This window comes from Saimiri boliviensis, chromosome 1, assembly GCF_048565385.1.
Source record: "Saimiri boliviensis isolate mSaiBol1 chromosome 1, mSaiBol1.pri, whole genome shotgun sequence".
In the NCBI taxonomy this organism is placed as follows: Eukaryota; Metazoa; Chordata; class Mammalia; order Primates; family Cebidae; genus Saimiri; species Saimiri boliviensis.
In genome coordinates this window covers 82,206,142-82,229,524 of record NC_133449.1, presented here as the reverse complement: position 1 = coordinate 82,229,524, position 23,383 = coordinate 82,206,142, and the positions used below count along the sequence as shown (strand labels likewise).

Here is a 23,383-nt window from a genome sequence, read left to right as displayed (position 1 = left end):
TGAAGAAGCTGAGGTGAGAGGATCACCTGAGCCTAGGAGTTTGAGTTCAGCCTGGACATCATAGCAAGATCCCATCTCTGAAAAAAAATTAAAAAAAAATTTTAACTCCTCTAATGAACTACAGACTTCATGTGAAATCTGGAAATTAATAACTTTCTACTTTATTGAATAACCTAAATGATGCCTTTTACAAAGGATAATTCTAACAAACATAGAAAAATATTACTTATTTGGAAATCCCAATTTGTGTAACTTCCAAAAACTGCAATTTAGGCTGAATACAGTGGCTCACACCTGTAATCCCAACACCTCGAGGGTGCTGAAGCATAAGCACCCATGTAGATCTTGAATTCCTTGAGGCCAGGAATTCAAGATCAACCTGGGCAACATAATAAGACTCCATCTCTATAAAAACCAAAAGAAAAAAAGTTTTTTAATAAAATATATATTTTTTAAGTGCAAATTTAGCCTGGACAACATGATATCCGATATTTAACATTTTTTTTTTTTTTAATTAGCCTAGCGTGGTGGTTCATGAAAGCTGAACTGCAGGACTGCTTGAGCCCAGGAGGTTGAGGTTGCAGTGAGCTGTGATCACACCTGTACTCCAGCCTAGGTGACAGAAGAAGACCCTCTCAAAAAATTATTTTTAAAAGTGCAAATTGAAGATTTGGGCGAAAATGTAAAAAACCATATACATTACAAATAAACTAAATTTAACATAACTCCTAAGTGGCCCTATGATTTCAATTAGAAAAGTGAACTCAATTTGAACAAAAATAAACAGGTAAACTCATTCATACTAGTTTTTCATTCTTCTACACTGTGTTTCCATATTCTTCTCATTACCAGAGTTTTCTTACATATGTCAATGTTACATAGCAAAAAAACAAACAAAAAACCCCACAATTTAAAAAAGCCCAAATAGTATACTATTTGTAATTACAGAAAACACTTCCAAATGGTGTAATTTTTTAAAATACAAGTTTTTCTCCAATACTTTATACTTAGTGTATACAAAAATGCTAATTATTTAGAACTAATTTTTTTAGTGCAGTAACATTATACACGAAATTACCTACATGTCCTAATGATTCTAAAGTATTCAGAGAACCACTGTGTATTTTTAACTTACGTTGGGCGACTACAACCCTACTCCATAATGTGATCTTTCCAACAGCTAAAGGATCTTATATACAATCTGAAGAATCCATTATTATAACTAAATGTGTAGGGAACTATTTATGATTTAGTTACATTTAATAAAAAGTTCCTGATAATTTTATATTTATGCAGATAAGGGAAATATGGTTAAAAAAATTAGTATTTCTTTTCCCACAAAGAAGCAAGCAAACAAAAATAAACCAAAAGTGATTATCTGGTAAAAATTCAGTATAAAGACAGAGTTAAGAACTGCCCAGCTCACTTAAAAATTAAATTTACTTAAATGTCTACCTTAAAATGTCTAAGGTATAGGAAACATCTTCAGATTTTCAATTCAGGACAAATGTTTAATTTGCTTCTCCATCAAAAAAGACACACAATATTTTCTAAACAGAGAAAAAAGCTATTAATTGAATATTGAAAATTTTGAAGTATTTCAAAGAACTGATTAAGAATGTGTTGTATACATAAAACAATTGTTTAACAGTAAGACTTTGTATTAATGAGCTGCACAACAGACAGAATTTTATTCCTCCAACTATGAAGTACTTGTTTCTGGGCATCCAAATTTTCATAAACCTTGAAGAAAGTGGGTACTGATGCTGTAAATGTAATCCTAAAATAATTTATCTTCCTTCAAAAATCTCTGCCATTGTGACTTTACATACCACACACACAAAATACCTAGAAATAATTCAAATGTATAACAACAGGTGTATGTCATACATAAGAATACTATACAGAGTTTAAAAAGAAAACTAGATCTACATTGTTAACATGAATAAATATTCAAAATGAATGTGTGAAAAATGCAAGCTGCAGAATACATGTAAAAGTACGGTATCAACTGTGTAAAGTTTAAAAACACACAACAGACTACATATTATTTATGGATACATACATATGCAGAAAAGGTATAAAAGCATGTACACAAAGAATACACATCAACTTCAGAATAGTGGTTACCTATGTAGAGGATGGAGAATGGAGAGAACGGGATGGATACAAACAAGCTTTTAAACTCTACCCATAATGTTCAATATTACAAAAGTATTTGAAACAAGTATGATATAATGTTAACATTGTTAAATCTGGTGGTTACAGTAGACCCCCATTATTCTCTGTACTTTTCAATTTTAATATATTTCATAATAAAAAAAACATTCACAGAATAAAAAGGTTGAATCACCACTATCATTTTCAGATTAATCAGGCATGCTAAAACACAACACACATTTTCTTTCCCAAATAAAACAATAAATATTAACAAAAGATGGTACATAATTGGCAATGTACACTTTTATAAAGTATCCATTGATTACTATAATAAAAATATACAACAATTAAAGAGCAGAATTTAATGTTTCTACTTCAAAACCTCTATCTTTACTTAAGTCAAAGGATTTAATTTCAGACCACAAACAGGCTTTCTTAAGAGTATCCCTTTGAATTTTCTTTTACGTCATTTCCTTTAAACGTGACTCAGAATAAAAGGTTTCATATACAAGGTATAGAAGAGTCTTGGCTAACTTTAAATAATACTAATACATCATAGTCTAATATAAACTGACAGTGGTTCAATTCAAAAATGGTGATAATTATCACCAGTACAAAAACTCACTTTTCAGTCTGAAACTTTTAACCTGCAAGAGAAATACACATGATCTTTGTTTACTAAACATGTTTTTTCTTGTCAGGAAAGCTTTCCCACCTTTGTCAGATTAATACTTCCTTGATCACAGATGGTCTTTCAAATTAAAGATAAACAACTACTTGCCTGTTGTTTCTGATATGCAGTATTTGGATTTATCTTTGATTCCAAGAGTAGTGATCCTGAAAGATAAAAAATAATATATCATAAGTGTCAAATGATAAAATCCTAAATAAAAATAAGAATACCCATTAAGGCCAGGCATGGTGGCTCATGCCTGTAATCCCAACACTTTGGGAGGCCGAGTCAGGCAGATCACAAGGTCAAGACATCGAGACCATCCTGGCAGACACAGTGAAACTCTGTCTCTACTAAAAATACAAAACTCAGCTGGGCATGGTGACATGCGACTGTAGTCCCAGCTACTGGGGAGGCTGAGGCAGGAGAATCGCTTAAGAAAGAGAAGGAGGTTACAGTGAGCTGAGATTGCGCCACTGCACTCCAGCCTGGTGACAGAGCAAGACTCCGTCTCAAAAAAAAAACCAAAAACCCATTAAAATTAAAAAAAAAAACTACACACGCACCCCAACCTTTTCATGTCTTTTTACCCAACTGGATATCTGAAGTAATAAAATGTATTCGAATTCACATTTTCTCTCCAAGTCTAGGCTTCATATTTAATTTAGAATATTTCTTACTATTCCCATACACCCTTAAAGAAAAAAATTCATTTAAAACCAACATTCAAACCAAGGAATCAGGAGACTAGATGGCTACTAAAATTTTACTGAAATAAAAATTTTAAGGTCTAAATGACCACTTCAAGCCGTTTTTAAAGTAAAAGTTGTTTTATTGTATTCCCAGTTTAACAAATAAAGCAAATTACAAAACAGAAACAAAAAACACCATGACAGGGATTAAATACTTGGTATACAAATTAAAGCGCTGCATTTATTCTTTTCTCATTAAGAACAAAAGAAGACCTTCTATAGAAATAAGTGTTGACTATTTAAGATAAAAGGGAACGTGCAAGAAAACAAAATATGTCAAGAACAAATCTTAAGATTAGTTTTCTAACTGCCCATATCAGTTGTTCAAATCAAGTCCAGATTACAGTACAAAAGGCGTTTTAATTACGGTTCTACATTTTGTAATTTAAAATACTTCACATGACTACAATAAAAAAAAAAAAGAATAGGAGTTTACAACCTGCTTTGGTGTCCCAACTTGCTTAGACTGCAAGGCATTCACTTTTTCATAGCGCCTCAAAGGCAGCCCGAAGAAATCCCAGACTAAAAATGTATATGCTTGTATGTCCATGTATCGTGGTAACAGTCAGCAATGCAGCCAGGAAAAGGTGCCTTTTGGTTTTCCCCAGCACCCGCCGACTGTGACACCTGGGGCCCATTGGTAAATTTTATTTAACGACACTCGGAAAGAAAAGTTTCGCTAAACCTTTTGTACTAGACGTATAATGGATAGGAAAATAAATAAAGGGGGAGCAGGGTGTCAGCTCCAACGGCGACATCAGTACCTAGTCTCTCACTACTTCCTCCCTTCTCTTACACTCTCCCCTCTTCAAAAGAGGAGGAACTGTAAAGGAAGGAGTCCAATCCTTATGAGGCATGGGAGGCAGACAGAGTCTCAGCCTCTGAGGGTAAGTCCAGTCAAAAGTACTGTAGTTTGTTTTTGGCGTACACAAGTTGCAGCTCAGAACCAACGCGCTGTCCCGAAGTGGTAGCAACGGTAACGGGCTCAGGGCCTTAAACCCCAGACTGTGCCCCAAGCAGAGGCACTATTCCCTATTCTACCGTTCCGATAACCTTACCGTCGGACTCTGCCCGAACCAGCAGCGACATTCCCTTGAGCTCCTCCACGTAAGTGGAGGAGACGTGCCCGGTGCCTCGGTCGTCCCATTGCCGGTCTTCGTTCAGGGTATAGACCTTCACTCGCCGCCGCGTATCCGACATGGTGGCTGCCGTCTCCGCTGCTCCAGCCGCCGCCTCCTCGCTCACCTCGTCCGTGCCCCTCACTCTTGAGAGACGGTAGAGGCAGTAGTGGCGGCGGCGGCTCCGGAGAGGCCCGAATTCACCATGGCTCCAGAGGTTCAGCCGCGAGAAGGGGTGACAAGAGCCACTGAGACCCCTCCGCCCGGATGCCCTGTTACCTCTCACTTCACCCCCGCATACACCCACCCTCCCGTCCCTTTGCCCCCCAGGGCTCGCTCGCTCTCCCACCGCCGCCGGCGCCGCCGCAGTAACTACTACAGATCCGCCATCTTGTAACCCGACTCTCTCTGCCTTTCTTTTCCTCCTCCAGCAAGCTCGCACGGGCTGTCCTAGCAGGGGCTACGGCGGCCGACGAGTCCAATGAACCCCACCTCCGCTTCTACATGCGCTTCCCCGGCCGGAATGCTCGGCGTTCTCGCGAGGAAGGGCACACGACTGGGGCGGGAGTGCTTCAGCGAGACTTCCTCCTGTTCGGCCCGACTTCCTCCTCTTCGGCCCCGCCTCCTGGCGCGGGATCGCAATTGGGCAGGAGGTTCTCGCGATCTTCCCGGCATGCGCCGCGAGAGGCTCCGCTTTTCGTCAGGTTATAGGCTGGCGGGTACCAGAGTCGGACGTTCGCGGGAACTCAGTTCTGAGGAAAAAGCAAAGCAAACCGGGGAAGTACGAAGCCTTGAACCAGAGTAACCAGGTACAGAAAGAAAGGAAAAAAGTGCTCGCATACCTTGATGGAAGGAAGTTCACTCCGTCCGCCAGAGGGGAAAAAAACTTAAACCTTTCTGTGAAAAAGAACGTAGAACTCGTTCAGCCGGTAGAAGCCCTAAACCTCGTTATGGACTCTGTTACAATTAAGCATCTGCCCAGGAAGTGTCTGTGCACACAACTCTCCAGGAGGTTCGTGCAAAAGTGTGTTGGCAGTTTCCTGTTTCCCTCAGAGCGTTTCACCAGTTAGGCTCTTAATAGCTGGCGATTGGAAAACACATTTTCCGCTTCATGAAAATACAGTGCTCTTCCCGTGTTTGTAACCTTGGAAAGTAAATCTGCAGATAAGTTTAGGGAAGTAGCGGGGAGCTGCTTTCCTGGAAACACATCTGTCATTGTTCTGATAATTCAGGTTCTCTCAGGTGTTTCCTGCTGTCTCTGTAGGGGTCTTGAGGCTATTGTCGCACATTGCGGGGTGGATACGGTTCACGCACTGGGTCGTAGTAGCGTGTCGTTTATTTCAATCCCAGCTAGCTCTTTGTAGAATCTCTTTGTTCATTTTGTTGTTGTTGTCGACAGTCTCTCTCTGTCGGCCAGTCTGTAGTGCAGCGGCGCGATGTCGACCCACTGCAGCCTCCGCCTTTAGGGCTCAGTCGATCCTCTCACCTCAGCCTCCGGAGTAGCTGGGACCACAGACGCCCGCTCCCCACCCCAGCTATATTCGTTCTTTAATACAGTCTCTCAGCTTGTTCAGCTGTCACTTCTGTGCAGCCTGTTAGCCACTTCAGTGAAAACCAGGCGAGTCACGCACGCTGACCGACCCTGCAGTGCATTTTGGGAGTTGTAGTCATAGTTAATCAATGGTCTTGTTAAAACGTGCTTATGTTTTGACCAGATCACTTATGGGTGGACACCCTTCAGCTCTACAACATGGGTCAGTGTACAGAACACACGCGCTGATAATTATTTCAAAATCTGGATTCACAGTTTTTTTTGTTTGAATTTTGAGACGGATTTTTCCTCTTGTTGCTCAGGTTGGAGTGCAATGGCGTGATCTCAGCTCACCGCAACCTCTGCCTCCCAGGTTCAAGTGATTCTCCTGCCTCAGCCTCCCAAGTAGCTGGGATTACAGGTATGTGCCACCCACGCCTGGCTAATTTTGCATTTTTAGTAGAGACGGGGTTTCTCCATGTTGGTCAGGCTGGTCTCAGACTTCCGACCTCAGGTGATCCGCCCGCCTAGGTCTCCTAAGGTGCTGGCATTACCGGCATGAGCCACCAAGCCCGCCCAGCCCTCAAAACAGCTTTATCTCATTTTGACAGAGAGGGGTGCCCAAATGGGACTTCCTAGTTGCTGTTTTGTTTGTTTGTTTTTTTAATCTATAGGAGACCTCAGAAAATGTACTTGAACTAAGTTATCATGATATAGTACATAACAATAGAGCCAGTTAATTGATGTGATGAATGTGGACAAAATGTATTTTGACCTCAGAGAAAATAACATTTCAGCCTTGGAAGATTCAGAGAATGCTTCACACAGTTTTTGAGCCTGATGTTAGACACTCCAGCCTTCTGGTTACTTCTCAGGAAGGCTGAACTTGGGAGGAGGAGTATGCATACCCTGGAGTCAGGCTTAGCTTTTGGGATAGGCAACTCTAGAGTGCCCACAGCATGGTCTGAAAAAGGGAGAGTTGGCTGCAGGTGGCTTCAGTCCCATGATTCCATGGACTTCAGACCCCTCCAAATCACAGGGCCCAGTGCTTGCTCAAGTCTGAGGGTGCCCCACAACCACATTTTCCCCAGCGGATGTTCTTTGCTTCAGGCAGTCATCAAAGTTCCACTTCAAAGAGTTGCTAACCCAATAAGCCCCCAGTCTCCCGGTTTTATTCTTTTTTTTTTGTTTATTTGTTTTGAATAAATAATGCCTTTACACATACAAAATTAAAAAGACAGAAAAAGGTATATAGTGAAAAGTAAGTCTTCTTTTAATCTGTTCCTCTTGTCTCTCATGGTATTTTCCTCTTGGAATCACCACTATTCCATTTTCCTGTGTATGTTGCCAGAGCAGGGCTGGTTTTATGGATGTTACCTCTACAGATAGGTACTTGGTTTAATGTTTTGTTATCACTAGCTTGAAATTCAGAAAAGTTTTTGAACAAGGGCCATGCAGTTTTATTTTGCACTGGGCCCACAAAGTATGTATTTAGTCCTGTCCCAGAGACATTCTGTGCATATGCAGGTAACTATATATAAATGTGTATGTTGTGGTCCAGTAGTGGTCTGAGGCCTATTAGAAATTGAGTAGCATAGCAGGAGGTGAGTGGCGGGGGAGCCAACATTTCAGCCCGAGTTCCATTCCCTGTCAGATCAGCAGGGGCAGTAGATTCCTGTAGGAGGGAGAACCCTTTTGTAAACTGCACATGCAAGGAATCTAGGTTGTGCACCACTTAGGAAATCTAACTCCCCTTCTGTGGAGGGAAAGTTGTGCACTACTTAGGAAAATCTAACTCTCCTTCCTACTACAGAGGTCCCCAACCTTTCTGGCACCAGAGACTACACCATCTAGGTTTGTTTAGGTACACTCTCATGTTCACACAACAAAAAAAATCACCTGATCCTGCATTTTTCTGAAAGTATCCCCATTGTTAAGGGACACATGACTGTAATGGAATACTATTCTTGTCCTTCCTTTTTATTTTTTGTATTTTTTGGGTATATCTTGGCAATAATTTTGGTTAAGTATATATATAGAGCTAACTCATTCTACTTAATGGTTACATGGTATCCCATTGTGATAGCTGCAAGAGGCAAACAAATCCTAGGCAGACGGGCAGGTACCCAGTGAAACCCTACCTTCAGGCCAAGGATGGTTTAAAGGCTAGCCACAAGTCCCGGGTAAATCCACAAACTGGATTGAGAACCAGTCTTCCCATTTGGCATGCTTCCCTCTGATTGATCCCCACCCTTCACATATTTTACATATACTTACCCTTCCCTAATCATTTTTTTACTCTGTCATGCCTACCTTTGAGTAGTGCTGTTTTTTAGCCTTTTTTGCATACTCACAAACCAATCAGCATGCATTCCTTCATTCTGAGCCCATAAAAGCCCTGGATTCAGCCACACTGAGAGAGAGACCACCCAACTTTGCGTGAGGGACCATCCTTGCATCCTCTCTCCACTGAGAGCTGTTTTCATTGTTCAAATAAAACTTTTCTCCAGCCAGGCATGGTGGCTCATGCCTGTAATCCCAACGCTTTTGGATGCCGAGGCAGGTGGATCACCTGAGATCGGGAGTTCGAGACCAGCCTGACCAGTTCAAGACCAGTAGAGATGGAGAAACTCCATCTCTACGGAAAATACAAAATGAGCCAGGCATGGTGGCACATGCCTGTTATCCCAGGTACTCAGGAGGCTGAGACAGAAGAATTGCTTGAACCCTGGAGGCCAAGGTTGCAGTGAGCCAAGATCGTGTCATTGCACACCAGCCTGGGCAGCAAAAGCTAAACTCAGTCTCAAAAAAACAAACAAACAAAAAACTCTTCTCCACCCTCCTCACCCTTTGATTGTCAGCATAACCTCATTCTTGGACATGGAACAAAAACTTGGGACCCACCAAACATGAATACAAAGAAGGCTGTAACACTGTGGCCCTCCGCCCTCTGCTGCTGGAGGGCAGCTGCCCATGTGATGCGATGGGAAGCAGCAGTGGGGCAGACCCAGTCCTGAAGCCATGGGCCTGAGCAGGGCAGAGGGACTGACAGAGCTGTTAACTTGCCACCATCCATTGGCCTGCAGATGGCAGAACTAAAAGAGCTCTTAGCATGCTGTAACACCCCCTCTGGGGCCTCAGGGTCATGAGCACCCGTGTTTGGGTGCCACCACATTTCCCTCAGTGGGACACGCATGGTCTAGCTGCAAACCCTGCACAGAGCCTGTTCCTGTGCTGGCACTGTAGCCAGGCCCTGCACTAGCTCACTCACCCCCTCCTGCGAGGGTCTGAGCACACAGCCATAGTGGCTGCAGGATTGGTGCCTGAGCACAAGCCAGACACCACCCGGTGGACCGAGTAGTTGGTGTGTTGCTGGCTGGAGGTATTTGGCTTTCAAAGTAGCCAAGTAAAATTCCTCATTAACTGTACAGATGTACTCTAATTTATTTAACTCATCTCTTGTATGTGTATATTTGTGTCATTTCCAATGGTTTGTAATTTCAAACAATAAATGATTGTGCAAAAGGTGTTTTATGTGTGCCAGTATCTTTATAGGTTAGTTTCCTAGAGCAGGGTTTTCACTCTAAGCACCATTGACAATTTGTTGTGAGGGGCTGTCCTGTGCGTTATAGGATGTATCCTATTCTATCTACCCCTATGTGTTATGAAAAAGCTGTCAGTGGCCAGAATCCTTTCAGTGACTTAACAGGCCCTTTTCATCCTGCTTCTGCCTACCTCTCCAGCAGCATCTTAGAACCCGCACGCTATTTTCAGACTCATGCCTGTGGTTTGCTGTAGTGTCTTTGCACAGGTATTCTCTTTGTCTGGAGCAGGCGTCCCCAAACTTTTTACACAGGGGGCCAGTTCACACAGGGGGCCAGTTCACTGTCCCTCAGACCGTTGGAGGGCCACCACATACTGTGCTCCTCTCACTGACCACCAATGAAAGAGGTGCCCCTTCCTGAAGGGGGCCGGATAAATGGCCTCAGGGGGCCGCGTGCAGCCCACAGGCCGTAGTTTGGGGAAGCCTGGCCTGGAGCTTTCTTTCCCACCAATCATGTCCTCATAACTCCCATTTTATCTTTCAAATGTTGCCATTATTATTACTTCTTTGGAGGAGCCTTCTTGGACTCCCTAACTACTACAAATCCCCTGGACTTTTTTGTTTTTTTTTCTTTGACAGAAGTTTTGATTCAATCAAATCCCTCTTGGAATGTTACAAGCACCAAAAAATCCAATTTAAACTGGTTTAAATGATAAGAGAATTTATTGGCTCATATAAATGAAAAATCTGAAGATAAGGTGAATCTCAGGGTTGATTTGATTGAGTGACTTAACAGTATCAGCAAGAACTTGATTTCTTTCTGCCCCTCAATTTTTCTTTCTGCTGTCAGATTCATCCCAAGGCTTACTCCGTTTATATCATAAAATGGTGGCCAGGAGCTCCCAAGGTTATGTAGTTCTTTTCATATCAAAAGAGAGTTTCTTTCACATATTTCACAGTTTCACTGTGATTGAACTGTTCACCCCTAAACCTAGAGTTTTGTGGTCTAGAGAATGTCAAGCACTGATTGGCTGAGGCAGATCAGGGCCTGTCCCTGGAACTGGAAATGATGTTAATCCCATCTGAATCCCATTAATGTTACTCTGTGAAGTATGGGTAAAGTAGATGCTGGGAATACAATCAGAATCCATTATATCCTATTACACACTCATAGCACCATGCACCCCTCCATTGTAGCACTTGTCATACTTGTAGTTTTATATTTGTTTGTATGATTTCTGATTAATAACTGTCTTCTCATCTAGATGAAAAACTTCTATTAGTCCGGGGACCTGTGTTTTTTCTCACCATTGTATCTCTGTTCTAACACAGGGTGTCAAACACAGCCGGTTCTCAATAACTATTGAAAGAATGAAACTTCCCTTGGAAGTTTACTACTCAGTTTGACATTCCCTTTAAAAGGCAATTTAATAGCTACCATATCAGACTTATATTACATCTTTGAAAGTCCCAGACTGATATCTCTAATTTCTATCTCCAGTCAGTTCTTGACACACCAGTAAGTAAGTTTCATGGAATAAATCTGACCATATTATATTTCCTTGACATCTTGCAAATGTTTCTGATTTCTTTTATGATGAAGTTTTTTATGATGACATTGAAAGCTCTTCATGGTTTGGCCCCTGTCTGGCTTTCTATTCTCAAGAGCAAGGCTATAGACCTCTGACCTTCTACAGGGTGATCTTTCTCTTTCAGTCATTAGTGCATCCCTAACCACTTACCAAATAACAGTTTTTAGAAGTCTTTTCTCTGGCAGGGAGGAGAGAGGGGCAGTAATAGTTTGTTCAGGGATATCCCCATATCCTTCCTGGGTAAAAGTATTCTAGAAGGAGGCAGAGGAAGGCTAGAGGTCCCACTGTTTAGCATTCGGCTTTCACTTAATGCTCACTTTAGCTCTGCTTTACAATCCCCTACTATCTACTGTGACGGATATTCTTAAGTCAAGAGTTTCTCCCTTTCTAGACAATAAATCAGGTTCCTGGGATGGTGGTGGTGGTGTTACAGGGGCATGTGTGTTTTGGGGGTGGTGGGAGGTGGCAGTCCTTTGGTCATATGGAATTGGGGAGTAGACCGAGGGCTGTAGCTGTTCTTTATGTAGACTCTCACCCTCCCCTCAAATTTTCTGCCCTGATCCGTTCCAATTTTTTGTGGAAAGAATTAGCTCTCTGTTCTTCTTTAATCACCTCTGGGAGCTTTTAGATTGTGCCTTTTGCTGTTAAGTCTGCTACTACTCTTCCATCTGCTTGGCATACAAGCAACATTAGTTGAAATTTCTTTTGTATTTTGTTTGCCTTTTGGACTCTACACCTTTTAAAAATTTTATTTAGCTATCAAAGAGATGACATGCTTGTGTGAATTTTTCATGTATTCTAATATATTTTTATGGTTTTAAAATATTTAATCTAGTTGGATTTTTAAAAATATGTATGAAGTAGGATGCTAATTTAATTTTTTTTTCCCAAATGGATATCCAGTTGTCTCAACATCATGTATAGGAAAAACAATTTGAAAATGCTATCTTACATTATTTACTAAATTTACATGCATGCACATATACATACATACATACATATGTCTGAGTTTGAGTCTGACTTCATTACTGTTTCAGTTCCTGTCGTTGGTCAATTCTAGCATGATACAATTTTAATTGCTACAGTTTTGGAGTGATTTGGGGGTTATTTTTGAGACAAGATCTGGCTATGTTGCCTAGACTGGTTTCAAACTCCTGGGCTCAAGAAATCCTCCCATCTCAGCCTCCTCAAGTGTTGGGATTATAGGTATGAAGTTGCCCCTGAAGTGTGTTTTGACTGTGGCCATAGAAGTTTCTACTCAGATCTTCATGAGAACCTACTTTGGGGACAACAGGTGACTGACAGCCAGCTGCCACCCCTTTGGACCTACCATGTATTCACGTCAATGCCACTTATCTCTTGAGTTGCCTCCAGATAGTGGCAGAGCACAGCAAGAGTACTAAACTTGTTCTTTCTTGCCCAATGCAGAACTCCTTTAATAGGCAACTTTGGCTTGAGGAACTTTTCATTGGCCTGGATGAGACGATCTTAGAACTACAGTGTAGTTGAGGCTCTTTCTACCCAATATTTCTTAGAATCTTCCTTTTACAGAAGTCAGACCTGCACCACAGTCTGAAAGCTCTCTGCCGATTCCTGAGCCTCCCCACTTTATCCTTCAAAAACATTTTCCCCAATAAATCCCTTACTGGCATCTGCTTCTCTGAGGGCCAGAACAGACAGGTGGTTTACCAAGACTATTTCCACATATCTAATCCCTTATTGGCATCTGCTTCTCTGAGGACCAGAACAGAGAGGTGGTTTACCAAGTGGTGCAAGAAAACGGACAGTTAAGATGGGGTTTGGGGAATGGCTTACTTGTTCCCTGGCACAAAGCAGCCATTTAAGTCCTGATTTAGCCAGCAGTGACCTAGGAAAACATCCCAGAGAAGGGGAATCCTTCTGCCTGTGCAATTGAGGCATTTAAAAGATACAGGGAATATGATGCCTACAAAGAGAGCAGAGCTGGCTGATTGTTGCTAAGACAAGTAATGCCTTGCAGATGGATAATGAGAAACTGAGAGCACAGTTAAAGGCTAAGTGCGGGAGCCAGGTGGCTTCTTTGGAGCTTAACAGAGAAGATTTTATTTCCTGCAGTGGAAGAGCAGAAATGGGATTTTATAGTTACAGAGCTCTAAAGCTATCTGAATGCTCAGCATAGGGAGATCCGCTATGTAGTCAGGGCCCTGGTTGGGGAAACCAGCCTGAAAGTTTGAACATAGGATGGGTGCTCCTGAGAATTTTAGCTCTGTAGATACCTCTGGACACTCAAAACCTTGCAGAACTGGCTCATACCTCCTAGGAAGAGCAAGTTACAGAAAGACCTCTTCCATAATTGTTCTCAGTTCCTCTCCTGGCTGCCAGGCCTAGGTAATTAGTTACATCTAGCATAATCTGCCTAGGAACTATTGGCCCTGATAACAAAGGAAAAATTACACACTGAGGGAATTGAAATAAGTTAGCATGACTATCAGGAACCAGAGAAATACACTTAGGATTGGATTTTAAGGGTGTTCAATTAAGGGGACTGGAATTTAAGATGAGATAAGGAAGACTTCATGGCCTTGGGGTACAGTTTTGCGACAGATTTAACCTCAGCAAGGGCTCCCAAGGTTAGCTTTTCATAGCCTGGAAAACGTGATGGCTTTGAAAAAGTGGGAATGAATTCACACCGTGGCAGCTTTTAAATTGTGGAGAAGCTAGCTATTTGTTTTGGCATACCTATGTGGTTACTGCTCACTTACGAGTCCCAATTGTTTTGTAACCATTTTTTTTTTTTTTTTTGAGACAGTCTCATTCTGTCACCTAGATTGAAGTGCAGTGGTGCAATCTTGGCTCATTGCAACTTCTACCTCCTGGGCTCAAGCCATCCTCCCACCTCAGCCTTCTAATTTTTGCATTTATTTGTGGAGATGGGGTTTCCCCATTTCACCCAGGCTGGTGTTAAACTCCTGGACTCAGGTGATCTACCCATTTTGGCCTCCCAAAGTGCTGGGATGTACAAGCGTGAGCCACCACACCCGACCTGTTTTGTACCAATTTAAAAAGTATTTTTTAGGCTTCACATGGTGGTTCATGCCTGTAATCCCAGGAGGCCAAGATGGGAGAATTGCTTAAGCCCAGGAGTTTGAGACTAGCCTGGGCAACAGAGTGAGACCTCATCTCTACTAAAAGTTAAAAAAAAAATTAACCAGGTATGGTAGTGCATGCCTGTAGTACCAGCTATTTGGGAGGCTGAGGCAGGAGGATCCCTTGAGTCTAGGAGTTCGAGGCTGCAGTAAGCTATAATTGTGCCACTGCACTCCACCCTGAGTGACAGTGAGAGACCCCGTCTAAAAAACAAATAGTGGTTTTTAGATGATCATCTGCAGATGTTTTTGTTCTTTCCCTGTATCCCTTTTTAATCTCATCACATTGATTAGGACATCTAGAACACTGTTGAGAGTAACAGTGGTGATTCTTGCTTTGTTTCTGACTTTAATGGCCATGTTTCCTGTATTGTATACATGTTCCTAATTTTTGATACATATCACTTATGAAGTTAAGGACATTTCCTAATATTCTAAACTCTCTAGGAAATGGATATTGAATTATAAAAAATGTCTCTTTTTATCCTGGGCAACAGAGTGAGACTCTGTCTCTACAAAAAGAAAAAAAATTAGTTGGCTTGCTGGTGCATGCTTGTAGTCCCAGCACATCAGGAGGCTGAGGCAGGAGGATCGCTTCAGCCCAGAGGTTTTAGGCTACAGTGAACTGTGACTCTGCCACTGCACTCCAGCCTGGACAACAGAACAAGACCTTGTCTCTAAAAAAGAAAAAGAAAAACAGGGCCCTTTTTTGCATCTGGTGACCATATGGTTTTCTCTTAATATTATGACATTTATAACTGTTCTCATAAATGATAATGATCTATAAATTTTATGCTTGCTTTTCTTAAAAAAAAAAAAAATCTCTTCTAGGTTATGAGCCCTGGGCAATTGCATTACATTTTATAACCACAATATAAAAACATTTATAGTCAACAACTCAATTTTGGTTTTCATGAAACCCTGGGTATTTTTCAATGCTTCCCTTCCCATGCAGGATAAAGTCAGAGTTCTAAGTCTCATATTCTAAACTCCTGCACAATCTACAAACTGCTTTTCCCTTTATAATCATCCTTTAAAGCCCAGCTCAAATATTAGCTCTCTATATTGAAACCCAATTCAAATTCCACTTCTTAGAAACCTTCATTTTTCCTTCTAGTTTACCTCTTCTCTCACTATCTTAATAGCATGACCTTTTAAAAACCTTCATTAGAATGCTCATCAGCCTGCCTTTCATTAATTAGTAACTCTATATTAGAATATATTTAAGTCCCTGAAGGAAACAAACTATTCCACAGCAGAATACTGTGCTCATAACAGGTAGTTTTAAAGTTTTTATTACATTAAAATTAATTTTGTATATTTCAGTTATATTGAAACCTCTTGCGGTGATTTGAGATATGCTTGAGATGGCAAAACTGGGATTGCTCTCTCTCTCTCTCTCTCTCTCTCTCTCTCTCTCTCTCTTGTGCAGTGGCACAATCACAGTTCACTGCAGCCTTGAATTCCTGGGCCCAAGTGAGCCTCCCACTTCACCCTCAGCCTCCCAAGCAGGTGAGATTACAGGTGCACACCACCACACCAGGCTAATTTTTACATTTTCTGTACAGCAGGGTGTCACCATGTGGCCCAGGCTGGTATTTAACCTCTGGGTTCAAGTGATCCACTTCCCTTGCTCTCTCAAAGTGCTGGGATTATAGGATGAGCCACCACACCCAGCCCATCTTTATCTTTAAAACTATTTTGTCAGGCAGGCATCATGGCTAACACCTGTAATCCCAGTGCTTTGGGAGGCCGAGGTGGGTGGATCACCTGAGGTCGAGAATTCAAGACCGGCTTGACCAACATGGAGAAACCCCATCTCTGCTAAAAATAAAACATTAGCTGGGCGTGGCAGCATATGCCTGTAATCCCAGCTACTTGGGAGGCTGAGGCAGGAGAATTGCTTGAAGCCAGGAGGTGGAGGTTCCAGTAAGCCAACATCACACCATTGCACTCCAGCCTGGGCAACAAGAGCAAAACTCCATCTCATAAAAACAAAACCAAACCAAAAAGCTATTTCATCCCTTTCAGTTTCTATTCATGTAACAGATCCTATTGTCCTCACAATCCTTGGGCTGAAATCCTTAGTTATAACTGCTTTTCTCTTTCCTTCACTTTCCATTCACTTCCTCCTCTCTGTGTTAAGTCCATCCATTATTCCTTATATTTGCTCTGCCACATCTTGGTATCTGCCTAGCCCGCTTTTTCTGAATATGCTCTCTTCTGAGAAGGGAGCTCTTGGTAATTGTCTGACTAGTTGTTTATACCAGGGTTAGGGCTACCAGATTTAGCAAACGAAAATACAGACAATTGTCTGACCAGTTGCTTGTACCAGGCTTATGGTTACCAGACTTAGCAAATTAAAATATAGGACATTCAGTTAAGTTATTTGAACTTCAGATAAACAAGGAATAATTTTTTAGTATTGCATGGGACACTGAACATTTGTTTATCTAAAATTCCAACTTAATTTGGCATCATTTTATCTGGCAATCTCAGTCAGGTTTAACACCTTTCCCAAGCTGAGCTTGTCGTTTCCTCCAGAAAAACACAACCTTAAGGACAGATAACGTCCTGTGGGACAGACATCCTTTGCCCTGTGCTGAAAAAACAGGTTTGCAGAGAATAAAAACAAAGAAATAAACATTTAAAAAAGCAATCATGTGGAAAGAAGCACAAAAGAGAGACCACGAGACTCCATATCAAGTGGAGAGGAAGAACTACCTTGTTAGTCTTCATTCCAGTCTACCACAGGGTGCGACTTGGCTTCCATAAAATAAATTTGTGGTCCTGTGATCATTTCCCCTCTTGGCTTTAATAAGCATCTTTAACTAAAGCAGCTCTCTTTTCATGTCCACTGTCTACCACTCTAGTCTCAACTGTCATGAGCCTGGAATTTTGCAAAAGCCTAATAAACTTGTCACATGATTCCAGTGTCTACCCATTCCTTGTTAAGTAACCAAGATATTCTTTCCTGATTAAATGCTTTGAAAATATCATCTTGTACTGACCATCTCATTTCATATTTGTTAATAAACGTAGCTTTCTAATTTCAGTGAAGAACAAGCACAAGTTTAAGTAGTAAGACTATGTGAAATTGGGTTATAAATTGAAAGGCTATTGGCTGTTGTATCTTGTAAACATCCAACACAATGCCAAGTGAAAATGAAGTTGTTAGTCCCTCTATCTGGAATTCTTTCTGAAATAGCTGCACATCTTTTTCCTCTCTTTTATTTAATTCTGTGCTCAAATGTTACCTACTCAGAGAAGCCATTCTGGATCATTTCATATTAAGTAGTAACTTTTCTTTACCACTGTCTCTCTTTATCCAGTTCTTTTGTTTTTTGGTTTTTTTTGGAGACAGTTTTGTTCTTGTTGCCCAGACTGGAGTGCAATGGCACAATTTTGGCTCACTGCAACCTCTACCTCCTGGGTTCAAGGGATTCTTCTGCCTGAGCCTCCTGAGTAGCTGGGATTACAGGCATGTGCCACCATGCCCGGCTAATTCTGTATTTTTAGTAGAGACGAGATTTCTCCATGTTGATCAGGCTGGTCTCGAACTCTTGACCTCAGGTGATCGTCCCACCTCAGCCTCCCAAAGTGCTGGGATTACAGGCCTGAGCCACTGCGCTCGGCCTTGTTTTCTCTTTCTTTCTTTCTTTTTTTTTTTTTTTGAGACAGAGTCTTGCACTATCACCTGGGCTGGAGTACAATGGCATGATCTTGGTTCACTGCAACCTCTGCCTCCCAGATTCAAGCGATTCTCCTGCCTCTCAAGTAGCTGGAATTACAGGCACCTGCCACCATGCCTGGCAATTTTTTTTATTTTTATTAGAGACAGCATTTCACCATGTTGGCCAGGCTGGTCTCGAACTCCTGACCTCATGATCCACCTGCCTCGGCCTCCCAAAATGCTGGGATTAAAGGCTTGAGCCACCACACCCAGCCTTAGTTATTTTTGTTTAAAGTACCTACCACCTTGTATGTTGTACAGTTAAGTCTTTACTTAATGTCTTTCATAGGTTCTTGCAAACTGTGACTGTAAGATAAACCACATAAAATGAAACCAAATTTACCATAGGCTAATTGATATAAACAAGTTAAGATCCTATGGCACATTTTGGGCCAAAAAAAAAAAAAAATCACCAAACTTGCAAGTAAAGACCAAGGCATTTGTAATGTTAAACAATGAAGTAAGTGTGAGCTGGACGACATTTAAGAAAGATGAATAAAAACAAGATGATTTATCAAATTATAACAGTTCAGGGTTTTCGGTGGTTGGGGCTCATCCTGGCAGTTCAGTGTGCTAGGTGAGAACTGATACTGGACAAGACAGCCATCCCATTGCAGGGTGTACTGACACAGACATCCACACTCAGACTGGGACCATGTAGACATACCAGTTCACCTAATGTGCACAGCTTTGGGAGATGGGAGGAACCAAGAGTATGCAGAGTAAACATGGCTCCCCACATCCCAGTTGCTTCAGCTCCAGCCATAGCTTAAAGGGGCCCAGGTACAGCCTGTGCTACTGCTTTGAGAGTGCACACCATAAGCCTTGGCAGCTTACACATGGTGTTAAGCCTCTGGATGTACGGAATGCAAGAGTTGAGGCTTGGGAGCTTCTGCCTAGCTTTCAGAGGATGTATGGAAAAGCCTGGATGTTCAGGCAGAAGTCTGCTGCAGGGGCAGAACCATAATGGAGAACCTCTACTAGGGCAGTGTGGAGGAGAAATGTGGAGTTGAAGCCCTCACACAGACTCCTCACTGGGATACTGCCTAGAGGAGATATGAGAGGGCGGCCACCATCTTCCAGATCCCAGAATGGTATATCCGACAGCTTGCATCGCCTGCCTGGAAAAGCAGCACTCAACACCAGCCCTTGGGAGTAGCTTTGGGGACTGAACCCTACAAAGCCACAGGGGCAGAGCTTCCTAAGGCTTTGGGAGCCCATCTCTTGCATTTGTCCTCAATGTGAGACATGAAGTCAAAGGAGATTATTTTGAAGCTTTAAGATTTAATGACTGCTCTACTAGGTTTTGGACTTGCATGGGGCTGTAGCCCCTTTATTTTGGTTGATTTCTCCCTTTTGGAAAGGGGATATTTACCCAATGCCTATACCTGCATTGTATCTTGGGAGTAACTAACTTGCTTTTGACTTTACAGGCTCAAGGTGGAGGGAACTTGCCTTGTCTGAGACTTTGCAGTTAATGCTAGAATGACTTAAGACTTTGGGGAATTGTTTAGGCATAATTGTATTTTGAAATGTGAGGATATGAGATTTGAGAGGAGCCAGGGCCAGGTTGATATTGTTTGGATCTATCTCCCCACCCAAATTTCATGTTGAATTGTAATCCCCAATGTTGGAGGAGGGACCTGGTGGGATGTGAGCAGAACCATGAGTTCTCATAAATGGCTTAGCAACATCCATCCTTGGTACTGTAGAGTGAGTGAGTTAGTTCGCATGAGATCCGGTCATTTAAAAGTGTGTGGCACCTCCCCTCCTCACTCTTTCTCCTGATCCAGCCATGTAAGATGTGCCTGCTTTCCATTTGCCTTCTGCCATGATTGAAAGTTTCCTGAGGCCTCCCTAGAAGCCAAGCAAATGCCAGCATCATGCTTCTTGTACAGCCTGTGGTACCATGAACCAATTAAACCTCTTTTATTTATAAATTAGTGGCAGGGCATGGTGGCTTAAGCCTGTAATGCCAGAACTTTGGGAGGCAGAGTCGTGTGGATTACCTGAGGTTAGGAATTTGAGTCCAGCCTGACCAACATGGTGAAACCCCATCACTACTAAAAATACAAAAATTAGCTAGGCTTGGTGATGCATGCCTGTAATCCCAGCTACTTGGGAGGCTGACAGGAGAAACACTTGAACTTGGGAAACAGAGGTTGCAGTGAGCCAAGATCGTGCCATTGCACTCCAGCCTGGGCAAAAGAGTGAAACTCTCAAAATAAATAAATAAGTAAAATAAATTATCCAGTCTCAGATTTTTTTTTCTTTTTTTTTTGAGATGGAGTCTCCCTCTGTTGCCCAGGCATAAGTGCAGTGGAGCAATCTCAGCTCATTGCAACCTCTGCCTCCTGAGTAGCTGGGATTACAGCACATGCTACCATGCCTGGCTAATTTCTGCATTGTTTTTAGTAGAGACAGGGATTTGCCATGTTGGCCAGGCTGGTCTCAAACTCCTGACCTCAGGTGATCCACCCGCCTTGACCCCTCAAAGTGTTGGGATTACAGGTGTAAGCCACTATGCCCGACCTCAGGTATTTCTTTATAGCAATGCAAGAATAGACTATTACACTCCTGCAGACATGGGGAAAAGTGCAGACTCCACACAGACAGTAGGCCTGGCCAGGAATCAATGTTTTTTCCCTCTTAACATTGTAACGCAAATGATGTTGAACAAAACAACGTTATTCAAGGACCTGCTGTATACTTCTAATTTCCAAACGCTAGAATGTCAGCATTGGAACTTTAGTTGTTTTGTTTGTTTTTGTTCTTTTGAGATGGAGTCTTGCTCTGTTGCTCAGGCTGAAGTGCAGTGGCACGATCTTGGCTCACTGCAACCTCTGCCTTCCGGGTTCAAGCGATTCTCCTGCCTCAGCCTCTTGAGTAGCTAGCAGGCATGTGCCACCACACCTGGCTAATTTTTATATTTTTAGTAGAGATGGGGTTTCTCCATGTTGGCCAGGCTGCTGTCGAACTCCTGACCCTCAGGTGATCCACCCACCTTGGCCTCCCAAAGTGCTGGGATTACAGGCGTGAGCCACTGCCCCTGGCCTAACTTTAGCTCTTTTATTTACTGACACATTTCCTGCATATCTTATAATGTCTTGCACATGTCAAGTGTCGAATAAAAGAAGGCTATGCATGGCTGAACTGAACTAAGAAAGACACTGATATTCATAGTTTCATCTTAGATCCAAGAACGTAAGATATTCTATGAGAAGAAAAAAATGATCATATAAAAACTAGACTGTCTTATCTAAATGGTTTTGGTTTTAAAAAAACAAAAACAAATGAACTACTGTCTGGGCAGGGTGGCTCATGCCTATAATCCCAGCACTTTGGGAGGCCAAAGTAGGCGAATCACCTGAGGTCGGGAGTTTGAGACCAGCCTAGCCAATATGGAGAAACCCCATCTCTACTAAAAACACAAAATTAGCCAAACATGGTGTTGCATGCCTGTAGTCCCCACTACTCAGGAGGCTGAGGCAGGAGAATTGCTTGAACTGGGAGGTGGAAGTTGCAGTGAGCTGATACCGTGCCATTGCACTCCAGCCTGGACAAGAAGAGTGAAACTCCATCTCAAAAAAACAAAAAACAAAAAAAACTATACTGTGATAGAACAGTAACTTATGGAGAGAGAGAGAGAGAGAGAGAGAGAGAGAGAGAGAGAGAGAGAGTGTGTGTGTGTGTGTGTGTGTATGTAAACAAAAGTCATGAAAAAAAGTTTTAAAAGTACTTGTAATGAGCCATCCAGCAAACATGGCACTCAGTTTGATCTGAGTCACTATATATTAGTTTCCAGCATATAATATAGCTGTCACAGAAAAACTTCATTGGAAAGTAGGAAAACTGCCAACACTTAAATTAAGACAAAAATAAGAAGTTCAGACATAAACTGTAGGCTCTTGGTTTAAGCAGAAATGGGGTTCTTATGGTGGTTTGCAGTTAGCAAACTACATTTGTACTTTGTGTCACTACAGGTTTCTAGAATTTAAGAACTGGCTTCACTGAGGCTGCAGTGAGCCAAGATTGCACTACTGCACTCTAGCCTGCATGGACAGAAGAGAGATGCTGTTTTTAAAACAAAAAACAGTCAAACAAAATTTCATACAATGTTATTTTAAAAATACTGAGGGGAGAGGAAGTAGTAAAAAAGGGAAAACTTAAAACTATCCAGAATCCTACCATTAGAAAATTACATTAAATATGACAAGTGACATTCTCCCCTCTGATTCTCTAATTCCATTACTTGTCGTAAATATCTTATTCCACAAACTCAGATGTGCAAAAAAATAGCACTTTACTTTTTACATAAAATTAATTCTGAGCCTATAGCAGCTCTCTTTATCCTATTAGGTAATTAGGAATTTAGTCTCAGATATTACTGTTACCCTCAGGGATAGGCAAGGGTCTCAGGGTTTTATGTAGCACCAAACCCTAATGAGATCTCTTCAGCCATTGAACTTAGTCTACAATGTTAACTACTGAGGTGTCCATAGTTTCAGAATACATGGTCTCTTCTGGTTCTGGTTCCTCTCCTGCCACTTTTAAAATCTGGAGAATCTTTGGTGAGGCTTTGGAATTCCCAGCTTCCTAGCCCAGCCTCCCTATGGTCCTATTCTTCAGAGTGCTCCAGAACTCAGACTAGGATTCTGTTTATACTCCAAACACCTTCCCTTCTCTCTCCAGTTCCTCCAGGACACCAAGCACAATCTCAGTGGGTTTAGGTTTTATAAAATTCTGGATCAGAATTGGAATTTTCTTGCAGACAACTTTGGCTTCTGGCCCTATGACAAACATCTCCCTTGTGGCAAGAGGCCACGAAAAGGCCCGACCATCTACTTACAAAGGAGGGGAAGAAAACACTGGGAGGACAATCACAAGTTAATATTCCAAAAATTATACCATAGACTGTTGACAGTTTGGCGAGTCTCTTTCCAGAACGTTTTTGTGCTTAGAAAGCAAAAATCTCTCTACACATAAGCTTTTCTTTTTTAAGCAAAAAGGGGATTGTACTCTGTGTGTGTGTGTGTGTGTGTGTGTGTGTGTGTATATACATATGCAGTTACAGCTTGCTTTTTTTTTTCACATAGGATAGTGTGGGTATCTTCCTAGAGTGTCCTTATTTTATTTATGACATTGGGTACTGCTC

At 41.9% G+C, this 23,383-nt stretch overlaps 1 protein-coding gene and 1 long non-coding RNA gene across 10 annotated transcripts in view; one reads left to right on the top strand and one right to left on the bottom strand.

Annotated features, from left to right (window-relative positions):
- PPP4R3B (protein phosphatase 4 regulatory subunit 3B) overlaps positions 1 to 5,646 on the bottom strand; it is a 75,256-nt gene extending 69,610 nt beyond the window's left edge. For 7 of the 9 annotated variants that reach the window (XM_039476212.2, XM_074399902.1, XM_039476216.2 and 4 more), the window contains exons 1-3: positions 5,546 to 5,643; positions 4,644 to 5,455; positions 2,942 to 2,997 (exon numbers count right to left, since the gene is read on the bottom strand). In XM_039476212.2, the coding sequence (XP_039332146.1) occupies positions 2,942 to 2,997; positions 4,644 to 4,785 (198 nt within the window). In that variant the 5' untranslated portion in view covers positions 4,786 to 5,455; positions 5,546 to 5,643. Of the gene's footprint in view, positions 1 to 1,455; positions 2,768 to 2,941; positions 2,998 to 4,643; positions 5,456 to 5,545 lie in introns of those variants that run through there. The other 2 variants (XM_074399879.1, XM_074399916.1) reach the window with 2 other exon arrangements.
- Positions 5,630 to 21,925, top strand: LOC141584644 (uncharacterized). Its single transcript, XR_012517816.1, has 2 exons — positions 5,630 to 5,715; positions 6,558 to 21,925. It is a non-coding gene; the product is annotated as an uncharacterized LOC141584644 (long non-coding RNA).
- Positions 21,926 to 23,383: the final 1,458 nt, after the last annotated feature.